A 26,665-nucleotide genomic window follows, 5' to 3' on the forward strand; every position below is an offset into this window, starting at 1 on the left:
TGGAACCACAAAAGACCCCAAATAGCCAAATCAATCTTGAAAAAGAAAAGCAAAGCTGGAGGCATCGTAATGCTAGACTTAAAGTTATATTACAAAGCTGTAGTCAACAAAACAGTAGGGTACTGGCACTAAAATAGACAACTAGATCAATAGAACAGAATAGAAAACCTAGAAATGAACCCACAATTATATGGTCGATTAATCTTTGACAAAGCAGGAAAGCATATCCAACGAGAAAAAGACAGTCTCTTCAACAAATGGTTTTGGGAAAACTGGATAAGATTATGCAAAAGAATAAAACTGGACCACCTTCTTAGACCACACACATAAATAAATTCAAAATGTTTTAAAGACATAAATGTGGACGGCCCAAGTGGCTCAGCGGTTTAGCGCCGCCTTCAGCCCAGGGCCTGATCCTGGAGACCTGGGATCGAGTCCCACGTCGGGCTCCCTGCTTGGAGCCTGCTTCTCCCTCTGCCTGTGTCTCTGCCTCTCTCTCTTTCTGTATATGTCTATCATTAATAAATAAAATCTTAAAAAAAAAAAAGACCTAAATGTGACACATGAAACCTTAAAAATCTTAGAAGAGAACATAGGAAGTAACTGACCGTAGAAACTTCTAGATATGTCTCCTGAGGTAAGGGAAACAAAAGCAAAAATAAATTGGGACTGCATCAAAATAAAAAGCTTTTGTACAGCAAAGGAAACAATCAACAAAACTAAAAGGCAACCTACGGATTAAGAGAAGAACCTATGGAATGGCAAATGACATATCTAATAAAAGATTAGTATCCAAGATAGATAAAGAACTTGGGCAGCCCGGGTGGCTCAGTGGTTTAGCGCCGCCTTCAGCCCAGGGCACGATCCTGGAGACCCGGGGATCGAGTCCCGCACTGGGTTCCCTGCATGGAGCCTGCTTCTCCCTCTGCCTGTGTGTGTCTCTGCCTCTCTCTCCCTCTCTGTGTCTCTCATGAATAAATAAATAAAATCTTAAAAAAAAAAAAGAACTTATACAGCTCAACACCAAAAAAACAAATAATTCAATTTAAAAATGGGCAGAAGACACGAACAGGCATTTCTGCAAAGAAGACATCCAGATGGCCAATAGACACATGAAAAGATGCTCATCATCACCCATCATCAGGGAAATACAAATCAAAACTACAATGAGATAACACCGCATACCTGTCAGAACGGCTACAATCAACAACACAAGAAGCAACAAGTATTGGCAAGGAAGTGGAAAAAAGGAACCCTCGTGCACTGTTGATAGGAATGCACACTGCTGTGGCTACTGTGGAAAACAGCATGGAGGTTCCTCAAAAAGTTAAAAATAGAAGTGCCTTATGATTCAGCAATCACACTACTATTTACCCAAAGAATACTAATTCAAAGGATATATGTACCCCTATGTTTATAGTGGTATTATTTACAATAGCCAAGATACAAAAGTAGTCCAAGTGCCCATCAATTGATGAATGGATAAAAAAAAAAGATGTGAGATATATATAATGGAATATCATTCAGCCATAAAAAAGAATAAAATTTTGCCATTTTCAGTGATGTGGATGGAGCTAGACAGTATTATGCTAAGCAAAATAAATCAGAGAAAGACAAATACCATATGATTTCACTCAAATGTGGAAGAAACAAAACAGACAAGCGAAGGGAAAAAAATAAGAGAGAGACAAATCAAGAAACAGATTTAATTATAGAGAACAAATTGATGGGTTAAATTGGTGATGGGGATTATGGAGTGCACTTGTTAAGATGAGCACAGGGTATTGTATAGGAAGTGCTGAATTACTATACTGTACACCTGAAACTAATATAACACTATGTTAATTAACTGGAATTTAAAAAAAAAAGAAGAAAGAAAGAAAGAAAGAAAGAAAGAAAGAAAGAAAGAAAGAAAGAAAGAAAGAGCAAATATCCATAATTCCATAATACAGTGAGAAACCACTATGTCTCTGTTATGTCCTTTCCTGGGGCTCAGAGTCTACATGGTATTAAAATCTCCTTTCAAAAAAAAAAATCTCCTTTCTGTGCCCTATATATCACGAGTACCTTCCATGTCAAAATGATGCAAATAATTAATTTGTTCATCTATCTACTCTCTCTTAGTATCTCCTGAGCATCTACTGCCTTCCAGGAACCATGTACCTGATGGATTTTTTGATATAGATATAGCATAATTAATTTAACCAATTTTTTATAATTGGACATTTGTATCATAAACAAAGAATGAGAAATAATCTTTCTGGCTAAACACCGAAGAGGTTTGAGAAATTATTTGCCTGGTCATTTAGTTTACGGTGAGTTTCAATATGTCAGGATTCAACAAGCTTTTACTTTCTATTTTTTTCCTTAGAGTCACATTTTAAAATTCTTTCCAAGCCTGAAACTATGCAATTACTTATCTACATTTATTCTAGTAGTTTTATGATTTGTTTATTATAAATTTGATCTTTAACCTATCTGGAAAATATGCAGTCCATAGTGTGAGGTAAGGGTTGGGCTTCCAAATTTCTTAACTAAATGGTGAGCCAGTTGCCTCAGGAGGAATTATTGAGTAATCCATTTTTCCTCACTTGAAATATTATCATTATTGTAAAGTATATTCTTATATATGTGTTTAATTACATCTGACTGGCTAAGGTCCTCTTGTTATTCTTCCTTTTCAATATGTATTATTTTATGACCTTCCAGGTCATTTTAGTAACTCAACCAAAATTCAAATAGCAAATGTATTTGGTTTTTTTGTTTGTTTGTTTGTTTGTTGTTGTTTTTTTTAGCAAATGTATTTGTAATTGTGTAAAACTTAGAGGTAAACTGTGTAAAACATATGGCATTCATTCGGATTCTTTTTGTACCTCAGCAAAGTTTCATAGTTTTCTTGATGTTTTCATAGCTTTCCTCATATTTTGCATATTTCTTAAACTTTTTTCATTTTTATCTCACTAAAAAAAAATCATGTAATCCTATTTGAGTTTATAGTGAGCCATCCCTATGAATCTTATTTTATAATTGGTTTTAATTATGGTAAAATACACTTCACATAAAACTTAACTATCTTAACCATGTGTGAATGTACAGTTCAGTAGCACAAAGTACATTCCCATGGTTGTACGACTATCACCACCATCCAACCACAGAACTCTTTCATCTTGCAAAACTAAAGCTCTGTACCCATTAAATACTAACTCCCCACTCCCCAACTTCCCCCAGCCTCTGGCAACACCATCCTGCTGTCTTTCTGAAATCTACTGCTCTAGGGGGCTCCTATGTCCTTCTGTAGTTGGTTTATTCCACTTAGCAAAATGTCCTCAAAGTTCCACCATGTCGTAGCATGCGTCAGAGTTCTTTTCCTTTTATGCCTTGAATAACATCCTATTGCATGTGTATGTGTACACCATGTTTTGGTTTTTTATTCATTTGTCAATAGACATTTGAGCTGCTTCTACTTTCTAGCTCTTGTGAATAATGCTGCTATGGACATGAGTGTACAACTGCTTTATAATTGAAATGTTTGGGGACACATCTAATACATGTATTGTATTAAAGTGTACATCAAGTTCCTAGGCCTTATCAGCCTAAAGGCATACATGGGGTCACAGTGATGACAACAATCCATATTTAAGTCCTCCTCCTTCATCTAAATATTTCCTGGGAAATGTCTCGTGTATGTTCACAGTTTGCTTTGACAGGAAAGTCAGCACATGTGACTTCCCTTGTTCATCCCAGCTTCTCAACTACACCCCACACACTGGGGCCCTGAAGGTAAGAATGCCATAGAACGAGTATTTTCCTGTCCCCTTGTTTTATCCACTATCGTGTTTGTTCTGTAACCAAGGAGAATGAAGGAGCTGAACCAACATGTTAGAATGCTCCCTCTTTGAGAAGAAGAGGGGAGGGAATCCTGGTTGGCTCAGTTGGTAGAACGTGTAACTCTTGATCTTGGGGTTTTGAGTTCAAGCCTCATTGAGGGTATAGAGATTACTTAAAAATAAAATATTAAAAAAAAAGATGAAAAAAAAGATGATGATGATGATGAGGGGAAAGACCATGAATGCTTGAATGGTAATAATTTAAAATTGTCGTGATATGTGTGGATGATGATGATAAGGTAGCCATGTTACCCTGGGAAAGTTGAATCTCCTTCAACATTCTTTCCTTCCTACTGTGAAATCTTAGCTAGATCTATGAGAACATCTCCAGCCCCTTACCAACCTACAAAAAGGTTTACAATTACACAGCTCTGACTCTGGCCTGCGAAAGGCTGGATCCACACAGGGATTTTCACTATGCCTGAAGACTTCACTAGCATGTCACTCCCTTGCACCCTTCTAAGAGCATAGGCACCCTTTGGAAAGAGTGCCCTTCACCTCAAGATTCTTGAACACGTAGCTAACATTTACTAGCACTTACTGTGTGCCAAGCACTGAGCTAAGGACTTTATCTCTTCAATCTTCACAAGAACCTTAAGAGAATTTAAACATGAAGAAACTAAAACTTGGAGAGGTTCTTGACCTAACCAATAAGAGAGAGAGCCAGGGCTCATGAGTTACTTAATGCATAGTTAAGGTTTTGTTTGTCTGTTTTTGTTGTTGTTGTTGTTGCTGTTGCTGTTTTTAATTCTAACCCAGATCCGTTTATTTTTTTTGAGGAACTATTTTCATGTTCTAGGTAAAATATTCTTTGTATTTTACTAATGAAGATACCCCAGCTATGCATACATGATTCAGAGATTTTTCCCAGCAAAAACTATTATTAATGTATCTGTAAAGCATATTTAAACTAGTTAAAACTGGGGGCGCCTGGGCAACTCAAGTAAGTGTCTGACTCTTGATTTTGGCTGAGGTCATGATCTCAGAGTTGTGAGATAGAGCCCCTAGTCATGCTCTATGCTGGGAGTGGAGCCTGCCTAAGGTTCTCTCTCTCCCTCCACTTCTGCCCGTCCCCCTCCCACTCTTACAAAAATTTAAATAAAATAATTAGAACTGTATAGTTTTTTTAACTTTCTTTCTTTTTCTTTCTTCTCCTTCTTTGAGTGACTAAAATTTAATTCTTTGCAATGATTTTTCTCTTCTACCCTTCCTTAGCTACTTGGTCCCACAGTCCCTTCCTAATATGTCTCATTCTTTACCCAACATAAATTCTTTACCCAACATAAATTCTCCCCTGTGCCCACCCTCAATCTCCCCACCCACTCTTGCTCTGCCACACTTACTTAACCAAACCACAACTCTGGCTTAACCCAGTTCTCTATCTACTCTGTGCCTATAGCCATGCAGCCGAACGTGGTCCCACAGGCAGGCTGATGATGCTTACCTTAAATGCATGGTCACTTCCAGGCATGCCTGAAATGCCCCCTGATATTCACACTGCATTTCTCTACTCCATTCCCTTTTCTACACTCCAATTCAAGTACTTCAAACCCTTTCCTCTCTCCCAGATAGATCCCGAAGATTCTCTCTCCCATCTTATTCTCAGCTGATGATCTAGCTTCCTATTCCAGGAAGAAAACTGAAACAATCAGAAAAGAACTTCCAAAAGCATCTACTGCATACTCTGGATAAACAATCCTGGTCCCAGGAAAGCCCAGGCCTGCACAAAATCCCAGCCTGCCCCACATATTGGTGAGGGGATCCTCTACTCATCCCTCAGTGATCCATACACACCAAAGACTAACAGACACATTCCCTTGGGACCTAGGAAAAAAATCTTTTCTCCTGACAATAAAATTTTATAAACGATCTTGTTGCTTTGGCTGCCAGGAAGCTTGGGGCCAAATTCACAACTGATCTTTAATAATAGATAGATGATGATAGATAGATAGAAGATAGATAGATAGATAGATAGATAGATAGATAGATAGAACACAGACACCCAATTTTAGAGACTAACCTACTAACATTCTTGGTCTCATAGTCCTATCTATATTTTACCTAAGCTTGATACACCATATTGAATATAAACTACTTCAAATATTTTCAGAAATGTTGGGAAATAATAGTACCTAAAAATACAGCAGGCAGAGAAACAGGGGGGGAAAAAGGAGAATTTCAGGTAGATGGAATATCATGTGAAAACACGTGGAGGTTCCTGCCTGACTTTGGGAATGGACAAGAGTCTGGCATGACCAGCCACAGGATGACAGTGACAGAAAACACGCCCGGAATACCACGGCACTGACTCTGCCTGGTATGTTCCAACACCAGATATCTGCATGGCTCACGTCACTTCATTCAGATCTCTGTTCAAAATCACTTCACCAAAGAGAGTCCTTCCCGGACCTGGTCAACCAAAATACTTTCCACACACACACATACTGCCCCATCATTCCCTTCCCCTTTCTCATCCCACTTCCTTCATTATGCTTATGAACATCTGATACATATTTGTATATATGTGTATTAACTTCTCCTTCAATAGGATGTAAGATCTAGTACACAGGATTTTTTTATGTTAACTTACTATTCCAGCACCTACAACAATACTCAGTAAATACTGGCTAAATGAATAAAAAGGTAGTTTTACTATCAAACTGAGAAAGATCCACTAAGCCATGCTAGGAAATTTAGTCTTTATTCCACCAGTAATGGGCAAAGTCTAAGAGTTCATGCAAAATGTGTTATGATCATACTTTCCTCTCATAAAAAGATAACTCTGGCAGTGTACCAGAGAGGAAATCCATTGCAAACATCGAAATGATAAGTTCTGCAGGTTAAATGAAGTTTGAGTAAGTAGCAATAGAAATAAAAGGAGAGGGATGAATTCACAACAGACACATACAGTGGTCGACAAAGGGACAGTATATCTTCATAGTTTTTTTTTTTTTTCTTCATAGTTTTAAACCAGGCATCAAACTGGTCACTGTCAAGCTGTGTAACCCTGGGCAAGTTACTCATCTAATTATTGGCTTCCCCATTTCTAAAATGAATATAATAGTTGCACCTACGTACTGACCAGTTTTGCTATGAAGATTAAATGAGACAATGTATAGCAAAATAGAACGGAGCATATTTTGTGAGACTATTGACTGAACTCCATGAGGAAGGGGACTGTGTCTGCTTTGTATACTGCATCATCTGCAGGACCTAGCACCCTGCCCAGCCGGAAGAGGCTCCGAATGAGTTAATGAAGATTATTAGCAAGATAAAAAGTCAAAGTTAACTACAAGTCGAATCCTGTATGATATAAAAGTAGTGAAGCAAAATGTGCCCAGTGGGTGGGGAGACTGTGAACCCAACTGTTCAGTTTGAGAATGTCAAGGCTGAGATGGCCAGGGGACCCACTAGAGTCAGCAGTGTAGGCAAAGAAAATATAGGTCCAGGTCTCAGGAAAGAGCATGAGCTAGAGGAAGACTGGTACAGCTGGTAGGGGAAATCTAATCTAATCGATCACATTAACTAAGACAGAGGCAAACAGACTTAGAATAAGAATCCTAGGAGACAAAAACATTTAGCATTAGCCAAAGGAGTCAGGGCTGGAGACAGACAGGCAGTAAAAAGCTAATAAGAAAGATAAGAGAAATTCAAGCCTTGAAAACAGTAGGGAAAGATGTAAGAAAAAGGTCAACAGCGTCAAAATTGGCACAAAATACAAATGAGTGAAAACAAAAGAGACCACCGGATTTTAGCAATTAGATTGTGGTGACCTTTGCAAAAGACATTTTCATGAAGCAGTTGGGGTAAAATCCATATTGCATGGACTGGGGAGTAAATAGGACTTGAGGAGACAGACATCTGTATTTTGACAGATGTAAGGAAAATCATTCCAGGATAAAGTAGATTTGGCCACAAAAGCACTTGGTCAATGATTCCCACCACCATCTCTAAGTGGTCACCCGTTTCCTAGTAAAGTATTTTTTCTTAAGATACTTGTAACATACATTAACCTAGGAACAAGGTTGACCCTAGCTAAAATCATCAAGTCAAGTAAATCTATCTTCATTGCTCTTGCAGTATGAGTTTTCACATGTCCAAAGGGCCCTTCACGGTAGCAAAGAAATTTTTTTTTAAGATTCTTAAAAATTTTATTCATGAGAGACACACAGAGAGAGAAAGAGAGAGAGGCAGCGACACAGGCAGAGGGAGACGCAGGCTCCATGGAGGGAGCCTGATGTGGGACTCGATCCCGGGTCTCCAGGATCACGCTCTGAGTTGAAGGCAGATGCTCAACGGCTGAGCCACTCAGGTGTCCCAGAAATTTTATTTTTAATGACAAAATAATGGTCTATAAAACCATAAGAGTTTTATCAAGTCTTTTTAGAAAAGTCAACAAAGAACTATAATCTATACACGCTACTGATTAAGTTATTTAAGAGATACATGAATAATTGAGTTACCCAGATTTTATACCAATTTTTTAAAATAATTATAAAAATCAAGGACACAGAAGCATATGGTATATTTCTTTATCCTTCATTACTTACCCACCCTATAAGGCAGAAATCACTAAGTCCATTTTGCAAATGAGAAAGCTGGAGTTCACAGAAATGAAGTGTATTCGTCAGAGTATGCTAACTGATATAGCAAACAATGCCCAAATCTCAGAGGTTAACACAATAAAGGTCTATTTCCTTCTTGTGTCACAATCGAATGTGACCGGTGAGGTTTAGGGGCAGAAGCTCCATGAAGTCATTCAGGGATCCAAGTTCCTCCCACTAGATAATGTACATCTAGCTGGCAAGTTAGAGAAGAGACAAAACAGAAAGTCCCATAAAAGGCTTTAGAAGCCAAATGGTAAACATCACTCCCATCCATATTCCCCCGGCCTGAATTCACAACCTCACCTATCTGCAAGGGGGAAATGAAGCCCAACGGTGATCCAGGAAGAACAGGAGAAACAGAAATTGATGAGCACAGCACTCTCTGTCACATTAAGTAACATGACTAAAGTCACCCAATAGTACCCTAAAGAGATGAGATGCAAACCCAACACAACTAACTCCTGAAAGGAACCCTGTTATTCTATGTTGCTGAGTAAGATTCATTTCATTGAACCCACCCCCAACTTTAGCATTTCTCCAAATGACCATGACAACAGCTGGTTATGGTGCATGTGTATTTGTTTCATCTACCATTTATTGTCTATCCTGCAATTCCCCTCTACAAATCAATGGTTTTTAGTCTTTTGAGGAGTATGCACAGATATAAAATCGGGGGAGCCCTCCGAAGCCTATCCCCCCACTATGGAATGCATGAACCCCAGGCTAAGAACCCTTCTTTAATAGTATTACCTTACTATTGACACTGTTAACCTGCTTCCAACTTCCTACCTGCTTCCCCCTGACTCCCACCACCCTTAACTTCAGTCCCACTGGTCCCCCTCCTTATCACAGCTTTTTTATCTCTTGGTCTTCGCACCTGCTGTTCCTGCTGCTTTTCCTTCAGAGGTCCATGGATCATTCCTTCAAGATATTTGCTTTTTCTCTATAGCACCTCTCACCTTCTAACATGCTACGCATTTTACATATTTATGAGTCCGTAAACTGCTCCCTGCATTAAAATGTGAACTCCATGGGCAGCCCCGGTGGCGCAGAGGTTTAGTGCCGCCTGCAGCCTGGGGTGTGATCCTGGGGACCCTGGATCGAGTCCCACGTCAGGCTCCCTGCATGGAACCTGCTTCTCCCTCTGCCTGTGCTCTGCCCCTCTCTGTTTCTATGAACAAATAAAATAAAATCTTTGAAAAAAACAAAAACAAAAACAAAAGTAAAATGTGAACTCCATGAAAGCAGAGGTTTTGTCTATTTAGTTTATTGTTCAATCCCTGGCACCTATGAGGGTGCTTGGAACACCATAAATATCTTTTTGAATGAACTGAGAAGCAACAAAGGAATGAAAAAGAGAAGCACACAGGTAGATGCATAGTACTAGAAGCGTTCTAGTTCCTCCACTGGATTCTTGGGTGCTCATTTTACTATTCTGCTTGACAAACTACAGAGATATGTTCTACATTATGTTATAATTATATATTATGTTCATATAACATATACAACACACATTATATATGTTTATATGTTAGCATACTTAATGAAAATTTGCATTTGTTACATACTAATGATATCTAACATTACATTATTTTAAAGTTATAATTTGTTTTTTAGAAAGAGAGAGAGCAAGGGCGGGGGGGGGGGGGGAAGCTTAAGCAGATTCCACACTCAGCATTGAGCCAAAAGTGGGGCTCCATCTCATGATCCTGAGATTATGATCTGAGCCGAAATCAAGAGTTGGACACTTAACTGACTGAGTCTCCCAGGCACCCCGTTGTAATTCTTAAAATGCTTTATGAGTTCGTACAAATAATCCAGCTCAAAATAGTATGTCTGCTCAGGTATATGCCCTAGCATCCTTTCTCACCTAAATAAAATAGGTAGATAGAGAATATGGCCCCCTAAATGTCCTTTTCATTCCTTAGCGAGTTAAAAATAAATTTTACTCATATTTTTTCTTCAAATATATTTTAATGGGCCACATGGAAAATTACCTTATATAACTCTTTTTAACGCTGTATCATGACCTTTTAAAAATAGCACCTTACCTTATGGAAGTGAAAGTAACAGTTTTCTTTGAAAACCTATTTGAAGAGTTAGCTACCTAAAAGCATGTCTTCTAAATTAGTCCTTCTAAAGATGTTCTTGAAGTGATTCCGTGATTTAGCTAACAGTAATTAAAATGAGTAGAACTATCAGCTGAAATTTTTATTCAGAAATTTGCTCGGCAAACACAGACTCAAACGTGTCACTAAAACACAGGATTCAAATGCAAAAAGACGTTGTAAAATCTATAACATAGGTTAGAGATATACTTACAGACTAAAATTGATAAAGGGCAAGGCAGGAAGGAGGAGGAAGGGGGAGGAAGAGCAGAGATGTAGGGGGGGAAGGGCAAGGGGGTAAGAGAAGTGGGGACTGCCTGCAACCATCTGTGCCTGCACCCTGCGGAGGGGTAAGGCTTCAAAACCCAAGAAGCTTATGGAACTCCTAAAATAAAGGAATTTGGAACCTACCACTGGGTCCACTGTGCCAGGGAATAATGTACGGTAGTTAGAAGTCTTGCTTTTGAGTTCTAGCCTCCCATTTACTCAGCAGATATTAAACTGAGTCTCAGTTTTCTCATTTGTAAAATTTCGGTAATTTCACACAACCCTTAACCAAGAGCATGTTTATTCGGTTTATTCTGTGAATAAAACCACTCTGTAAACAATAAAATGCTAAGTAGAAAGGTATTTGAAAATTCCTGACATAGATGCCCCAAGCCTATACAAAAAGGTTTATTATAGTCCATCACATGCTGGTGGTTTGAAAAAGTCGTGGTACTTAAATGGCACAGTGAGAAGGTTAGAAATTCCAGCTCCACACATGATAAAGTGAATCATATTTCTTTGGTAGAAAACAAGAGCCTAATAGTCTTCCAAATACTCTCATAACAAAGAGCAAGGGGGAGGGAATTATTGCCATATATGTTCAATTGGGAAAAATAAACGACTACTTGCAGTAGAAACAACGTGCACTGAATCCTATATTAAGGCTTTTATCAATAATGGTTATTGACCATGTTAAGCCACTTAACAAAATCAAAAATACAGACGTGCTTCAAGTGACCAACTGTTTTCAGAGGAATATACCCTATAGCCAGCAAAACCACACGAATTTGCCAAGGGAAACTAGTGCACTAACACGTTAGGGCCTTTTTCGAAGGTCTATTCTTAGATCTAAAACAAACTCTCTTTAATTAAAACCTTTGCTTATAAACACATTTCCTGAATAAGTAAAGCCTAACGAATCCAATATGAGTGAAATGCTGTGCCCTGGAAACAGAAAGGAGTCCTGGGTGGCTGACAATGGTCGTGTCATATAACCTTTTGTCACTCCCACCACAACAGCAAACATGCAACCTTAAACTAAGCGAAAGCTTTCTAAATTTAGATACTTTCAAATAAGGCATCTTAAGTTATATGTAAAGGTTTGGTAAATTATTTATTATGTCTCTTATCTTCAATAATGGAATATCATGTTTAATTTGTAATCAAAATGGAAAGAAAGCTGTTATGCCATATATTACTGTACCAAGACTCAGAGTTTCCAGTCTATATTTAGTTCACATTAAAATGGAAGCAAAGACGCAAACCAAGCTAAAAATAAAATGTTCTACAAAGATGAGATTTTTTAAATGGATTGAAATCTAGCTTTATTTGGTCCCCTTAAATGCTGATCGCATCGAGCAGCACCTTAACTCTGGAGTGCTCTGCAAACCTAACTGTACCATTTTCCATCACCTAGAACAGGGGTCGGAAAAGAGTATGGCCCACCAGCCAAGTCTATGGGCCATTTCGTCCCGGCCACCTGATTTTGCACAGCTCATCAGCTAAGAAGGTTTTTACATGTCTATATGGCTTTTTTAAAAAAGAAGATGAAGACTATTTCTTAATACCTGAAAATTCTATGAAATTCGCATTTCAGTGTCTTTAAAGTTTCATCACCCCACTTATTTAAGTATTGTCCGTGGCTGCTTTTACACTATGACAGTAGAGTAGAGTGATTTTGACCCAGACTCTATGGCTCACAAAGTCTAAAACTTTATTACTTAGACCTCTACAGAGAAAGGTCCCCAAGTTCTGCCCTAGATGAAAGTTAATTACTCTTATTCAAAATATCTTCCTTCTCATCACCTAGCAAAATGCTAAAGTTCCTGATTTCACTGAGGGGTGCCTGAGTGGCTCAGTGGTTGAGCCTCTGTCTTCGGCTGAGGTCGTGATCCTGGGGTCCTGGGATCAAGTACCGCATCGGGCTTCCTACAGGAAGCCTGCTTCTCCCTCTGCCTGTGTCTCTGCCTCTCTCTGAGTGGCTCTGATGAATAAATACATAAAAATTTTTAAAAAGCTCCTGATTCCACTCAGAACTGTAGATAAAAGTTTTAAATAATCTTTAAATTTTAAAATAAAATTTTCTAATCTATTCTCTGTTTCCAATGGGCTGCCACCTACAATTTGAAAAATGCTGAGCACGTCTTCCCTAGGCTACTCCAACTACAGTTATGGTGAAAGATAATGTTTTAAATGCACAGTGAAAAATGCAAATCAGTATTTTCAAATACTGTCTCACTGTGAAGGTACAAGAATTTATTTACACATCTTTCAGGTGAAAGTATAGCCAAGGTACTAATTAAAGACTGTGGTGACTATTTTGTTAATGTGCTTAAAGAGACGTCTTAATCCAGATATAACGTTACAAAGTTCTGAATATCTTTCCAGTGGTTAGGTATGTTTTACCTAAATTTAAAGACCCATAAAAAAAAAAACAAGACCCATAAATATTCCAAATTAACTGTAAGAAGACATAGAAATGCCAGATCAATGAGAGCACAAGAAACCTAATTAGGAGATATTTTTGACACATGAAGCTTCAAGACCTTGGCTGAGGTAAGTCATTGTCAGAAATAGTCGCTGAGATGGCTCATTTGTTGATACCATGTGGCTTATGATGGTGGAACAATCTTAGTCTACAAATCTGAGCAAGATTTCTCCAGACATTCCCTATGTTCATTGGCCACAGTCTTCACTGGCCAAAAAAAAAAAAAAAAAACAAAAAACAAAGCTTTGACATTTATGCTCAAAACCAAGTTGGTCTGAGTTTATATCAGTGCTGCTTCAGAATGTCTCGCTCTCAATAAATAGCTGTGAAATTCTCTGCAACAGTAAATGTGAATGTAAAATCAACCTCCTCCTTAAGACAGAACTAAGAATTAGGAATAAGAGCCAAGGGTAAGTAGAGAGGAAGAGGTAGGATGAATCACAGCTCCCATCGGCTTTCCCACATCAGCAACATTTCCACTTTTGTAAGTAAGGGATTTTTTTTCCCCTTGGGGAAACAGAGGCAGATGCAAAATTATCTACTGTGGATAGCTAGATGAGACTACCTGCAATTCTACTTAGCTGATATAGAGAAAGGAAAAAAAGTGAAAAACAGAGAAAAATAATACACTGAAAGGACAAAGAAAAAGGGGAAAAAATGCAAAAGAGAACAAAGAGTATACAAAATGGGGATAGGAGGAGGGTGCTAAAATGTACGTGAGAATTTTATTATTAAGTCACACTAATTTTAAAAACCTGCCAGTCTTATTTTTTAAAAGTCTGTTTTAAAAGATGACTTTAAAAGTCTGTTTAAAAGGGCACCTGGGTGGGTTAGTCAGTTAAGCGTCCGCCTTCAGCTCAGGTCATGATCCCAGGGTCCCGGGATCGACCCCACATCAGGGTCCCTGCTTAGCGGGGAGCCTGCTTCTCTCTCTCTCTCTCTCTCTCTCTCTCTAATAAATGAATAAAATCTTTTAAAAAATATGACTTTAAACGTCATCATATCCACTGCAAAAAACTGAGATTAGTGTTGTCCTAAAATAACCCATTTTCCCTTCCATTGAGAGCCGGGTATTTAAATAATGATACATCATGTTAGACTGAACCATATGAAATTTCCCACATTTGACCACTTTTTTCCAGCTTTATTGAGACATAATTGACAAACTAAATATATATATACTTAAAGTATATAATGCGATAATTTGATAGACATACATATGGTGAAACAATTAGGTAATTAACATATCCAGCACCTCACATAGTTAAATGTGTGTATTAAGAATGCTTAAAAACTAGGGCACATAGTTGGCTCAGTCAGTTGAGTGTCTTGACTGTTGATTTCAGCTCAGGTCACGATCTCAGGGTGGTAGGATCCAGCCTCCTGTTGGACTCTGTGCTCAGAGGGGAGTCTGCTTGAGATTCTCTCTCTCTCCCTCTCTCCCTTGGCCCCTTTCCCTGCTCACTCTCTCTCTCTCTCTCTCTCAAATAAATAAATAAAAGAGAATAGATCTTCTTAAGAATGCAAGAATGCAATCTTAAGCATTCTTAAGATCTATTCTCAGCAAATTTCAAGGATACAATACAGTATTAACTATAGTCACTATGCTGCACCTTAGATCCCCAGAACTTATCCTATAACTGTAAGTTTGTACCCTTTCACCAACACCTCCCCATTTCCCCCAACCTCCCAGCACCTGGCAACCACCATTCTACTCTTGGCCATTTTTGACCTACTGATCTAGCAAATTCATTTAGTTCAACCTAACATAACAGAATACTTTCCCACCATTAAAAAGAACGGGGTAGATGTGCACACGCCATTAGGGAAATGATCATTTTAGAGCTCCAAACAAGACACAGCATGTGTACAGAATGTTCTCATTTGTACTTTTTTAAAGAAACATATGTATGTTCATAGACATTTTCTGGAAGTGTACCAAGAAAAATGTCAACAATTGCCTCTGTGATGGAGACTAGAAGATCTGGAGTGAGAGGGAGATTACTTTCCACTGGATACTCTCCTGTCACAGAATAACCTCTCACACTATTGAATATCATATTATATGCATGCATTACTTATTTCAATTAAGAAAAACCTGGATATTTTCCAAATGCCACAATTAATCTAAGATTATTCAATAATCTAAAACATTAACCAGTATTTACAAAAAAGAACATTTTTAATAAGGTAATTACTTGAGTGGCCTTTTTTTTTTTTTTTTGAGTGGCCTTTTTTTAACCCAAACCTAAACTAAGCAAACAACTTTATGATCATAAGGCTCTTCAAGGAATCTAAAATAAGTACTATGCTTCAATAATAATATCCATATACATGAAACATTCTCTATAAGTATATAATGTATACATTATTCATTTAAGGTATTCATTTAAGAAGTATTTTTGATTTCTTATGATTTATTTATCTAATTTGAGAGAGAGTGTGGAAGCTGGGGGAAGGGGGTCAGGGGGAGGAGTAGCAGGAGACGGAGAGAGAGAGGATCTCAAGCAGACTCCATGCTGTGTGCAGAGCCTGACATGGTTATGACCTGAGCCAAAACTAAGAGTCTACTGTCAACCAACTGAGCCTCCCGTGTACCCCATATATTTTATTTCTATGCACAACTCACTCTGCAGTAGGCCTTCTGTATATCTACATATAAATGCTTTCTAAAGACACGACACAGTATACAAATGCATACGTGAATACATGTGTATATGTGTGTGCGTACGTATACGTATAGCACACATAACATCCCAGGCTGCTAGTCAACCAAGACCAAAGATGGCACTAGCAACCATAACCCTGTCAGATCTAATGGTCCCTTGGTATAGCTACAGTATGTACAAGCAAGAACTGCTTTCTTTCTTTTTTAAGATTTTTATTTATTTATTCATTCATTCATCTGAGGTGAGAGGAAGGGGAAGAGCAGAGGGAGAGGGACAAGCAGACTAGGTGCTGGACAATGCCGGGCTCAATCTCACAACCCTGAGATCACAACCTGAGCTGAAATCAAGAGCCAGAGGCTTAACAGACCAGCCACCCAGGTGCCCCAGAACTGCTTTCTGTCTAAAAAACCACTAGGGGGATCCCTGGGTGGCGCAGCGGTTTGGCGCCTGCCTTTGGCCCAGGGCGCGATCCTGGAGACCCTGGATCGAATCCCACGTTGGGCTCCCGGTGCGTGGAGCCTGCTTCTCCCTCTGCCTGTGTCTCTGCCTCTCTCTCTCTCTCTGTATGACTATCATAAATAAATAATAATTAAAAAAATATTTAAAAATAAAAAATAAAAAATAAAAAACCACTAGGCCTTGGGCTAGTCCTGGCCTCTCCCATCTTGCATATATGTAGAGATGATCAAGCAAGTACAGTCTTTTTCTAAAAGATCTTTTCGCTCAACTCTTACCTGGATCATAATTGAAGGCTGGGAACTAGTATTAAATTTAGCAGTTCTTATTTTATGAATCTCATTACTGCACTAGCTCTCTTCCCTGAGAATCAGTATGCGTGATAAAGAGATATAACTGCTAAAATTTGTAGCATGTATGAACAGTCTGGATTGAGGTGGGGAGGGGCAGGCAGAGAGGTTGAGGCCCACTGGTCTCAGGAGTTCTAGGCCTGGATCTCAGGTGTTCTACATGAAAATACTGATGAACTTATACACATTTGTATGAGCTAGCATAAAATGTAGAATTTCTGAAGTTCAATGCATCTCGGGAAATTTAAGAAATATTTCATTTAATGATCACTAATTCTATTCATGGGGGAAAATGCACTAAATATTTTTATTACAAAGTTAAATGGAAAACCAATAATAAATGTGCTTTTTAAATTTATTCTTAGTCGCAAAAACATGCTTTACCCCAAACCATAGATAAAATAAAATTTAAAGAATTTAAGCTTAGCTATCACCATGAATTCAGGAGACCTACAAATTTTAATTGTACCTCCCCCCCCCCGACCAGATTTATTGTTTAACTTAAGCTCAAATTAAAGTCATCTCTAAATTTTCTCTCAAGCAGTATAAATTTACTAGTTGATTTTGATGTAAGTTTGCATGGAATTTTAGCCACTTCATATGTATCTATAAAATATGCCATCTTTTAAACTTGCCATTAGTAACACAGTTTTGTGAACTTTTTAAAAATTAAGATATCAAATGTTAAAGGCACAGAAAGTCCCTATCTTATTTAGCCTTAATACATTAAACCTCATATCCTTAAGTTATCACAGATTCTATTAGATGAAGAAATATCACTATTAAAATGAGTCACGAGATGTGCAGTTAAAAAAAAAAAATAACCGAAACAATCTTTGACTCTTAGATGACTCTAAGTGCATCTTGCTAACACTGTGTGTGCTTACATGTATTTACTTTAGAAAATAAGGAGGCAGGCCAATAAAAGCATGATTTCATAAACATAAAATAAAAGCTCTACTCTCCTATAGGAGGCCACCGACCTTTAAAAAAAAAATTCTCATTAAAAACAACCACAGAATTAACTTTTGCAAGTTTATTTTTAAAGAGAGCACACAAATCCAGTGACTTCACTGGTTCTCTTCAAATACCTCAGGAAAGGCCCCCAGGGATAACCGACTTCTAAAGTAGCATGATTCTTAAAGTACAATGAAAATCTTGAAATACGAGGAATCCTCCAGTGGTTAAGCATCTGCTTGCTATGTATATGCTCGAGGTCTAATTAAAAACGCTCAACTTTGAGCCCTCGGGGGTCAAAGGCACCTGCTCCATAAACAAGAGTAACACAGCGCGTTCATGTCCATGTAACCCCGAGAAGTTCATCTTCACTAGGACAACCTTGGCGGGTAAGATCTGAACCCTGCACTGGGCGGGAGCCCGCGACTCAGAAGCCCGGCTCGCTGATGGGTCACGCGAAGGGGCGGGGGGGGGGGGGGGAGCATCACTGGGAGCATCACTGACCCTGGGAGCATCACTGACCCTGGGAGCATCACTGACCCTGGGAGCATCACTGACCCAGGCATCGCGCCTGGCCTTTCCAAATGGCAGCGGGAGGCTAGGGGGCTGCCTGCGGTCGCTTCCCCCACCCCACCCACCACCCACCCTCTCAGAGCGGACCTGAGCAGGAGGCAGGTGCGGCCCGCGGGAAGGGCAGGAGGGTGGGGGGCTTCTCGCCCCTGCGGCGGGGCGGCCTGCACTGGGCTCCCCGCGCAAGGCACATCCTCCGCCCAACCGGGGCACGCAGGGAGGCCGAGGACGTAACACAGAGCTTCTGAGTTCCCGGAGTGGGGCCTCTCAAGAGCGCTCCGGCATTTTCCCACGCTCCCGCCGAGCCTCCCCACTGCCCCGCAGCCCACCCCGGCGGCCTCCCGCGCGGGGCGCGGGACCCGGGGATCCCTCGCAGCCGCACGGCGGCCCCGCCCCCTGAACAGGCCCCGCCCCCCGGCCAGGCCAGGCCCCGCCCCCAGCCAGGCCTCGCCCCGGCTCCGCGGCTCCGCTCCTAACCAGGCCCCGCCCCCCGGCTCCGCGGCTCCGCCCCAACCAGGCCTCGCCCCCGCTCCCGCGACCCCGCCCCTAACCAGGCCCCGCCCCCGCTCCGCGGCTCCGCCCCTAACCAGGCCCCGCCCCCGGCCAGGCCCCGCCCCCGCCCCGCGCCCCCGGGCGCCCCGGCCCCTCGCCCCCGCCCCGCACGCTCCCGGCTCGGCCCGCCTCACCTTGGTCCGGATCTGCCCGGAGGTGGACACTTTGCGGATCAGTTTCTGGGGTCCCTCCTGCTCCGCTTCGCTGTCGGACGAATCGTCTGCGGGCCCCGCCGACGCAGCGGCGGGGGTGGCCGCGGCGGCCGCTCCTCCCGCGGCGCCCGGAGGGTGGTGCTGGCCGCCGGCCCCGGCCATCCGCTCCGGCTCCTGCGGGGACACAGCACCGCCCGGGGGGGCGGCGGCGGCGGTCAGGGGGCGCGCTCGGTCGGGGCCGGGCCCGCAGCCCCGCGCCCGGACGCCGCCGCCATGTTCCGCTCCGCCGGCCGCCCCCGGGGAGGGGGTCGCGGGGGCGCCAGACGCGCTCCGGCTGCGGCCGCGCAGCCCCTCGGCGCGGCTCGGGCCCCGGCGGCGGGCGCAGGGGGGCGCACCGGGCGCTCGGGACCCCTGCGCGCGCAGCCTCGGGCCGTCCGCGGGCTCCGCACCCAGAGCACGGCCTGCGCGGGTGGCGGCGGGGCAGGGTCCCGAGGCCGGGCGGGCCGGGGGGTCCCGAACCTCCGCAGCCAAGCCCCGCAGGCCGGGCGGCGGCCGAGCTCCCGCGCAGCTGCAGCTGCAGCGACAGCGGCCCCCGGAGTCGAACGGGGCCCCCGAGCTTCCCGCCGACCTCCTGGGTGCAGCCTGCCCCCCCCCCACGATTCCTCCGGAGCACAGGACGAGCCCCCCACCCCCAGCCCCAGCCCCGCCCGTCCGCGCCCCGCCGCGCATCCCGGGCCGGCCGTACCTCTCGCGCCCCCGCCTCGGGGCCCGGGCCCTCGGCGCCCTCCCGACCGCGGGGCTTAGCCGCCGGCCCACCCCCTCCTCCATCCGGCGCACACGGAAGAGCAGAGCATTTTCCGGGAGGCTCCACTCCGCTCCGAGAACTTTTCGTTCAGAGAGAGCGATCCCTCCGGCTCACAGGAAGCTGGGAAGGGCGTGGAGGGAGCGCGGGAGCCAGGGAGCACAGCGCGGCCCGAGCCCGCAGGGCGCCAGATAAAGGTCCTCAGAACCGAAGCGCCCCGCGAGGCTGCCCGGAGGCAAACAATGCACCGAAGCCGCGTGAACACCAGGGCCCGAGCACGAAAACACGGGAGGTCCTGGGAGAGCCACTCCCTAAGCCGGAGCCCGGCGGGAGGAAATGGGATCAACAGGCTGCAGGAGCGGGCGCCGGGACCTGCAGCCTCGCGGCAGGGGGTGCGCGCTCGGCGCCCAGAACCCTTCCCTGGGTGTGGGAGGCCTTGGGGGAGAAGATGCCGAGATGACAGATCCCTCTTCTTGTCACCCGCAGACAACTCTAAACTTAGCTGTATTTCTAAGTAGGGCAAAAAGTCCCCGCCAGACTCTGCAGAGACTCTTGACAATCCAGCAAAGCACATCATCCCTTCAACGTGCTCACGTCCCTCAAGTATCCACTCCTATTTTGTCAGTTGACATGACCTTTCAGGGTCCTCCAAACCGGCATCCTAGTGGAGTTTTGCTTTCTTTTCTCTTTTCTTTTCTTTTTTTTTTTTTTTCCCCCAGTTGCCATCTTATTTATGGTCAACAATAATTAGGATCGCTAGGTCTCAACTAAGAGTTCTGGGAGGTTGTAGGAAACCGGATTCCAGCCCAACACTGTCTACCCACGTTGCTGATTAAGATGTAAAATGGGCCGGTTTGAATCTTCAGAGACTGCTGCCCTGAAATGCTAAGTGATGGAAGCTACTTCTCCAGCTGAAATACTAAATGATGGAAGCTACTTCTCCAGCTGAAATACTAAATGATGGAAGCTACTTCTCCAGCTTCAGCTGTCTCCTTTAGGGAAGGGAAAAAAGAGACAGAGCCAGGCAAAATAAACTTTTAGAGGCATTATGGTTTTATACATGAGTAATTCTAGATCTACACAGAACGTACTGTTGTGAAGGGAATTCTTTAAGAGGAAAAAAAAAATGATCAAAATAATGGCCTTTAGCCCCAGCTAGCTGTTGGGCCACTGGCGAGTCCAGTGGTTTGTCAAGGCAGACAGGAACACCTAGCCAAGGGCCTTTTGCACGAATAAACCTCGTTCGGACCCCTCCTGTAATGCAACTCCTGAGGCCCCCAGATCATGAGCTAGGGCCAAAGTCAAGATCATGTGGTTACTATTCTAATGTTCTATTCGCTTTACCGCGCCATGTTAACAAAAAGTTAGTTTGTCAGTTATCATGTTTGTATTCACACTTCAGGCTTTCAGGTTTTATATAGTAACATGTTCCAGAATCTAGGCAGAGTGATTAAACTGAAACGCACTGTTGAACACCCATGCCCATTCTGTGATCTGAAGAAGAGGGCTGATTACATTTCCCATTCTGATTGAGACAGATTGCTTAAAGACACCTTAAAAGACCTTCATGTGCAAGAGCTGGCCAATTAATACCTCAGGGTGAAGTTATTTATTACTCCATAAAAACGTAACCTCAGTTGTACTTGCTCTTCAAACACTCCTGTAACAAGTTCTAAAACTTGGTTGTGACTTTGAAAGCATAGCCAGTCTTAGCCTACTCATGCTAAATAAATTATCCCTGCTCTACAGTTTCCCTAGCACATAGAATGCTCAGAGTGAAAATACTGTGTAGGCAAATGAAGGAATGTCACTTCATTTCCCACAAAAGGCAGCTCATGAAAACCCTCTTTTCTTCAATCACCTCTTCCTCAGGAGACTGTTCCAAGTAATCCCTAATGTAAGGTACTTGGTCCATTAGATTCTTCTCGGGTCTTACCCATAAATTAGAAGTTTCTAGAATGAATATCCAATCTGTATATCTGCAATGCACTTCATTTCCCTTAAAAAAAATAGAATAGCAATGTCAAGAGCTCCATATTTTCAATCATTTTAATGTAGCTCAGAATGGCAACCGAAACAGATTTCAAGTATGTGGCATATTACATTAGTTCTTTGATTTACAAGATCCCCTTGACTTTTTCCTTACTTGGTGTCTTTAGATTTTTCAAATGATTTCTTAGATGTGTCTTACATATTTCTTTTATTATTGTTACTTTGAAATCTTTGTTTGGAACGTAACATATCACAAACACACTATTAAAAACTTGGACATAAGCCATGTAGACATTGCATTCGGGATGAAATGGAAATAGAACCTACCACTAAATTAGGTCTCTACTTGATAGGGTTTTCTGCCCCCATTTAAAGAAACAAAAATTATTACACTGAAGATGATAATAAATCAGAGCCTATTCTCATTCTGATACCAACTTTGAATATTAGGCATATTCTTACTGATAGATACTTTATATTCTTACTGATCATTACTTACAACAAAAGAGATTTAATATCCATTTGCAACTTTTAAGTCCCAGGGGTTCTACGCTTTTATGTTAAACACTAAGTCACAAACATGTAGAACTCTACACTTTCATACTGAAGAACCCATGTTGGACTTTCAAACAGTAACATTCTAGGACTCATAGTCATAATATACTATGTTGTATATTTGGAATTCAACCTTCAAAACTTCATTAAAAATCTCCTTGGTTGTTACCTGAATGAAAAAAGATTTTAGATTCATCATGATAGCAACTGCATGGACATATGGTCATCCCTACACCTAAGGCAAAAACCCTTAATCATCTAGACCTAATGCGTAAATATGCTTATAACTTCTCATTTATATTTTGGCCCTTTTTCCTTTGAAACTCTTCCCTTTCTAATTTTTCATTAGTTTTCCTAATTTCATCAGAGCCTGGGAATAAAAAAACCCCACAAATTTTAGTAAATAAAATGTATCCTAGTATCACTGCCTAAGGTCTACTTTGTAAATACTACCACAATTTTTGAGTTTTGGCTGGAATTCAAGCTACCCATCTCCCCACCCCCACCCCAGGATATCATCTATGAGTAAGGATTGTCTGGCTAAATGTCTTCCCACCCGCCTATTCCCACCACCAAAATATTTTCATATTGATTAGAAATGTAGGGAATGCCTCTATTTCCACTGATTTGGTTACATTCCCAAGCTAGCATTAAAGAAAATACACAGAAACCTGAATGCTAACATTTATCTTCTTTTAGGCCTAATGCTCTAGCTGGAGTAATGATAAGGCTGTTTATTTAAATACCCTCGCTTAACTAAATAACTTCATTTTATCTCCAAATACAAAGAATGTCATGAAGTCCAGTAGCTGACTCTCAGCTGCAGACACGGGTACACTGAGAGCCAGACTATTATTACTTACTATTATTCAGCATCAATTCCTGAGATTATGTTAACTCTTTGGTCTCAAGAGTTCCACGTAGAATCATATCATCATGTTTTTAGGTTTCATCAAAAAAGAACAAGGAGAGTAAATCCTTACAGGTATGCTGTTATACACAGGGAATAATCCAGGGTCTGTGCAATGTGAATACTTCCTATTCAATATTGAATATTCTTATTATAAAAATAAATGGGTATACTTTTATGGTAAAGTATTAAAGTTGCCAATATTTGAAATCAAACAGATTTTTCAAGAACTGCAAAATGGACTCCTCATCAAAGCAGATGTTGCCCATCCTTTCCTTAGCCCAAAGTCTTTGAGGGTACACAGATAAGGCTTCAGAAATTCTGATTCACTTGAAATTTTAGTATTATTTTTATATGCATGTTGCATAGATATATTATGGAGAGAGACTCTATGGCTTTGGTTAGATCCTTAAAGAGATCATTGACCAAAGATAAGTTCAAGAAGCCAAGATTTCGATGAATTTTGTGTCCTTTCAAAGCATATTTAGACTAAGCTGATATTTCCTCCATTAGAGCCAAAGGTCTGAAATTATTAACATTCAAGTATTCTTTTTTTCCCTTAATTTATCCTCCCTGTCTCTTGTATACGCCACTTCTCAGTCATTTGGAAAACATTTTCTTAAGGAACTTAAATGAGAACTCTTAGACTTTGTGGTCATACATGTAATGACCACAGGTTTTCAAATAAAATCACTTTGCCAAAGTATCACTTTGTGCCGCACATGTGAGATCCCTGAAGTTTTGTGGGGTTTTTTTTATACCATCTGAATGTCAACTCCTAACATGTATGAAACAAGACATTCTGTTACGAATGTAGGCTCCGTGAGGATTTAAAGATTTGTGTCTGTATTAACTGCTATATCCATTAGTTCTGGAACACAGTAGGTGCCGGATAAAACATCCGTTGGGTAAGTAAACAGGCCTTCAGTGTTTAAAGAAAATAAATCCAATTTTCTAAGGAGAGTTCTGCAGTCTGGATAAAGTGTCACAGTTCATTCACACATTCCTATTAGGACGCCAGGTTTAAAGGTAAATAAATGACCATTTTCGGTTTTGTCACTTGAAGTAAAGCAACAGGAAAGTTTTCCTCTATTTTCCTAGGCACGCGGTAGCTCTGCCATCGGCACCCTAAAGGTGAAATACACCTCACAGGGGATTTCTCACCGTGATCGGTGTTGGCTTAGGGCATCCAGGTTCAAAAGGGATCTCATACAGGAAAAGTTTAAAAGTAAAAAAAAGCAGCAAAAGCAGGTCACTGAATGTAGTTCCCAATGATCTCTGATTTAAACTTCAAAACCGACTGTAGTTTTGGTTTCAAGAATAATCTACTCCCCAGTGATAACCACAATAGAAGAAATGTGAGCAGATGGGCAACCTAACAACATGTTCAAATTGACAAAAGCAAAGACAGCTGCAGATACAGATGGATCAGAGTCCAAGGACGCCTCTGAAAGGTCGGGAAGCGGGAGGCAGAGAAGTGTATTTGGGCAAAGGAGCGGAGAGGGGACTTACTAGAAAAGAAGAAGGAGGACCGAGCCTGCCACCTGACCTAGAGGCTCTCAGCAGGCAGGGGGCCAGCCTGAGCAGCCACGCCGCGTCCCTGGGAAAAAGAGCATCCCCACGCGCTGCACAGAAGCCGGGGCCAGGCCAGACACTGCAGACGAGGGCTTCCAGGCAGGTTCAAGAATTTCAAGCAAGACGGAGTAGCAGACATCGAGGCAGGGCGTGCAGAAGCCAAAACGCGGTGCCAGGGAAGCAGGCAGCCCACACAGGATTACAGAGCTCTGGGCGAGACGGGGATTCCGGGTGGAATCCCTGGAGGGATGTGAGATGGTTCTGACTGTCTGAGTTGGAAGAAAGAAGGAAGTTGGAGGAGTTGGAGGGAACGGATCCAAAGCCCCCCGGCCTCCTCCTCCTCCATCCTCGCACACACGCGCGCGCGCGCGCAAGTCGCCCCAGCTCCGGGCGGCCCGTGCAGGGAGCCGCGCGGAGCCTCCCGCTTCTCCCCGGGCCGGAGCCGGGAGCCGGGAGCCGGGAGCCGGGAGCCGGGGCGCGCAGGGCCGCCCGCCGGCGGGAGGCGTGGCCCCACTGCTCCCCGCGAACCTGCGCGCCCAGGTGCGGCCCGGGGCGGGGCGGCCCCCTCCGAGCCCGCACGCCGACCCCGCGGCCGGGGCTCTCCTCTCCCTCCACCCCGCCCCACCCCCACCCCCACCCACCAGCAATCCCGAAGTTGGCGAGTCCCTGCAGCGCAGCGGACGGCGCCCCGGGGGCCGCGGGGTGCGCTCCGCCGGGGCCCCGGGGGCGAGCCCGGCCGCCGGACAAAGGCGCTGCGGGCGGCGCGCGAGGAGGAGCCCGGGCGGCGGAGGAAGCGCTGCCCCGGCTGGGAAGCAGCTGCGGACCTCATCCCGGGCCATTTCCTGAGCGGAACCCGCCGGGCGGGGAGGCCGAGGAGAGGTGGGAGGGCGCGGGCGCGGGCGCGGGCGCGGGCGCGGTACCCACCGGTTCCTCCCAGGCCGGGCTGCGGGCGCGGGGCGCGGGGCGCACGTGCTGCGGCTCCATCGCGCCGCCCGCGCCCGCCCGTGTGCGGGGACCCGGAGCCGCCGCCGCCGCCGCCGCCGCCGCCGCTGGATGCGCGTCCCTCGCCGCGGAGCTCTCGGCGCCGCCGCCCGGCTCCTGCCCGGGGCCACCGACCGGCCCTCCCGCCGCCTCCGGCTTCCGCCGCGCCGCGCTCTCCCGCCCCCGCGCCGGGCCCTTCCTCCTCCTCCTCCTCCTCCTCCTCCCCCGCCTCCCCCTCCTCCTCCTCCCGGTCCAGCTCCGAGCGCTCCGCTCCCCGCCGCCGCCGCCTCCCACGGCCGCAGAATCCGCCCCTCGCTCCTTCCTCCGCCCCCGGCTCCCTCCCCTTTTCCTCCCCGCGCCCGCCCCTCCCCCTCCCCGCCCCCGCCCCCGCCCCCCCCGCCGCCCCCTCCTCCCCGCGGGCGGCCCGGGACGCACGTGACCCCCCCGTCAGGCCTTATAAGGCGCGGAACCGAAAGCGGCCGCCGGGCGGTCGCGGGCACCGGGCGGGCTGGGGCGCTCCGGGGGGCGGCGGCGCGGGGGGCGGGGCGGGGGTCCCTCTCCCCGGATGCCCCCCTCCGCCGGGCGCCCTGGACGGTCCCCGACTTGGGGGGCGCAGGGGGGGGCGGGGGGGTCCCGGGAGACGCGTCGGGACCTCTCACCCCGGCTGCCTCCCCCTCCCCCCGCTCCCTGCGGGCGCCTCCTCTCCACCGGGCGCCCTGGACGGTCCCCGACTTGGGGGGCGCAGGGGTGAGAAGGGGAGGGGGTCCCGGGAGACGCCTGCGGGCGC

General features: G+C 44.0%; 1 protein-coding gene across 3 annotated transcripts in view; it reads right to left on the reverse strand.

Annotated features, from left to right (window-relative positions):
• The window catches only part of DGKH (diacylglycerol kinase eta), a 176,902-nt gene extending 150,917 nt beyond the window's left edge, over positions 1-25,985 (reverse strand). Inside the window, exons 1-2 of one of the 3 annotated variants that reach the window (XM_072760621.1) lie at positions 25,822-25,985; positions 19,046-19,237 (exon numbers count right to left, since the gene is read on the reverse strand). In XM_072760621.1, coding sequence (XP_072616722.1) covers positions 19,046-19,237; positions 25,822-25,881 — 252 coding nt within the window. In that variant the 5' untranslated portion in view covers positions 25,882-25,985. Of the gene's footprint in view, positions 1-19,045; positions 19,238-19,808; positions 19,956-25,821 lie in introns of those variants that run through there. The other 2 variants (XM_072760620.1, XM_072760623.1) reach the window with 2 other exon arrangements.
• Positions 25,986-26,665: the final 680 nt, after the last annotated feature.

The sequence above is a fragment of the Vulpes vulpes genome, chromosome 6, assembly GCF_048418805.1.
Source record: "Vulpes vulpes isolate BD-2025 chromosome 6, VulVul3, whole genome shotgun sequence".
In the NCBI taxonomy this organism is placed as follows: domain Eukaryota; kingdom Metazoa; phylum Chordata; class Mammalia; order Carnivora; family Canidae; genus Vulpes; species Vulpes vulpes.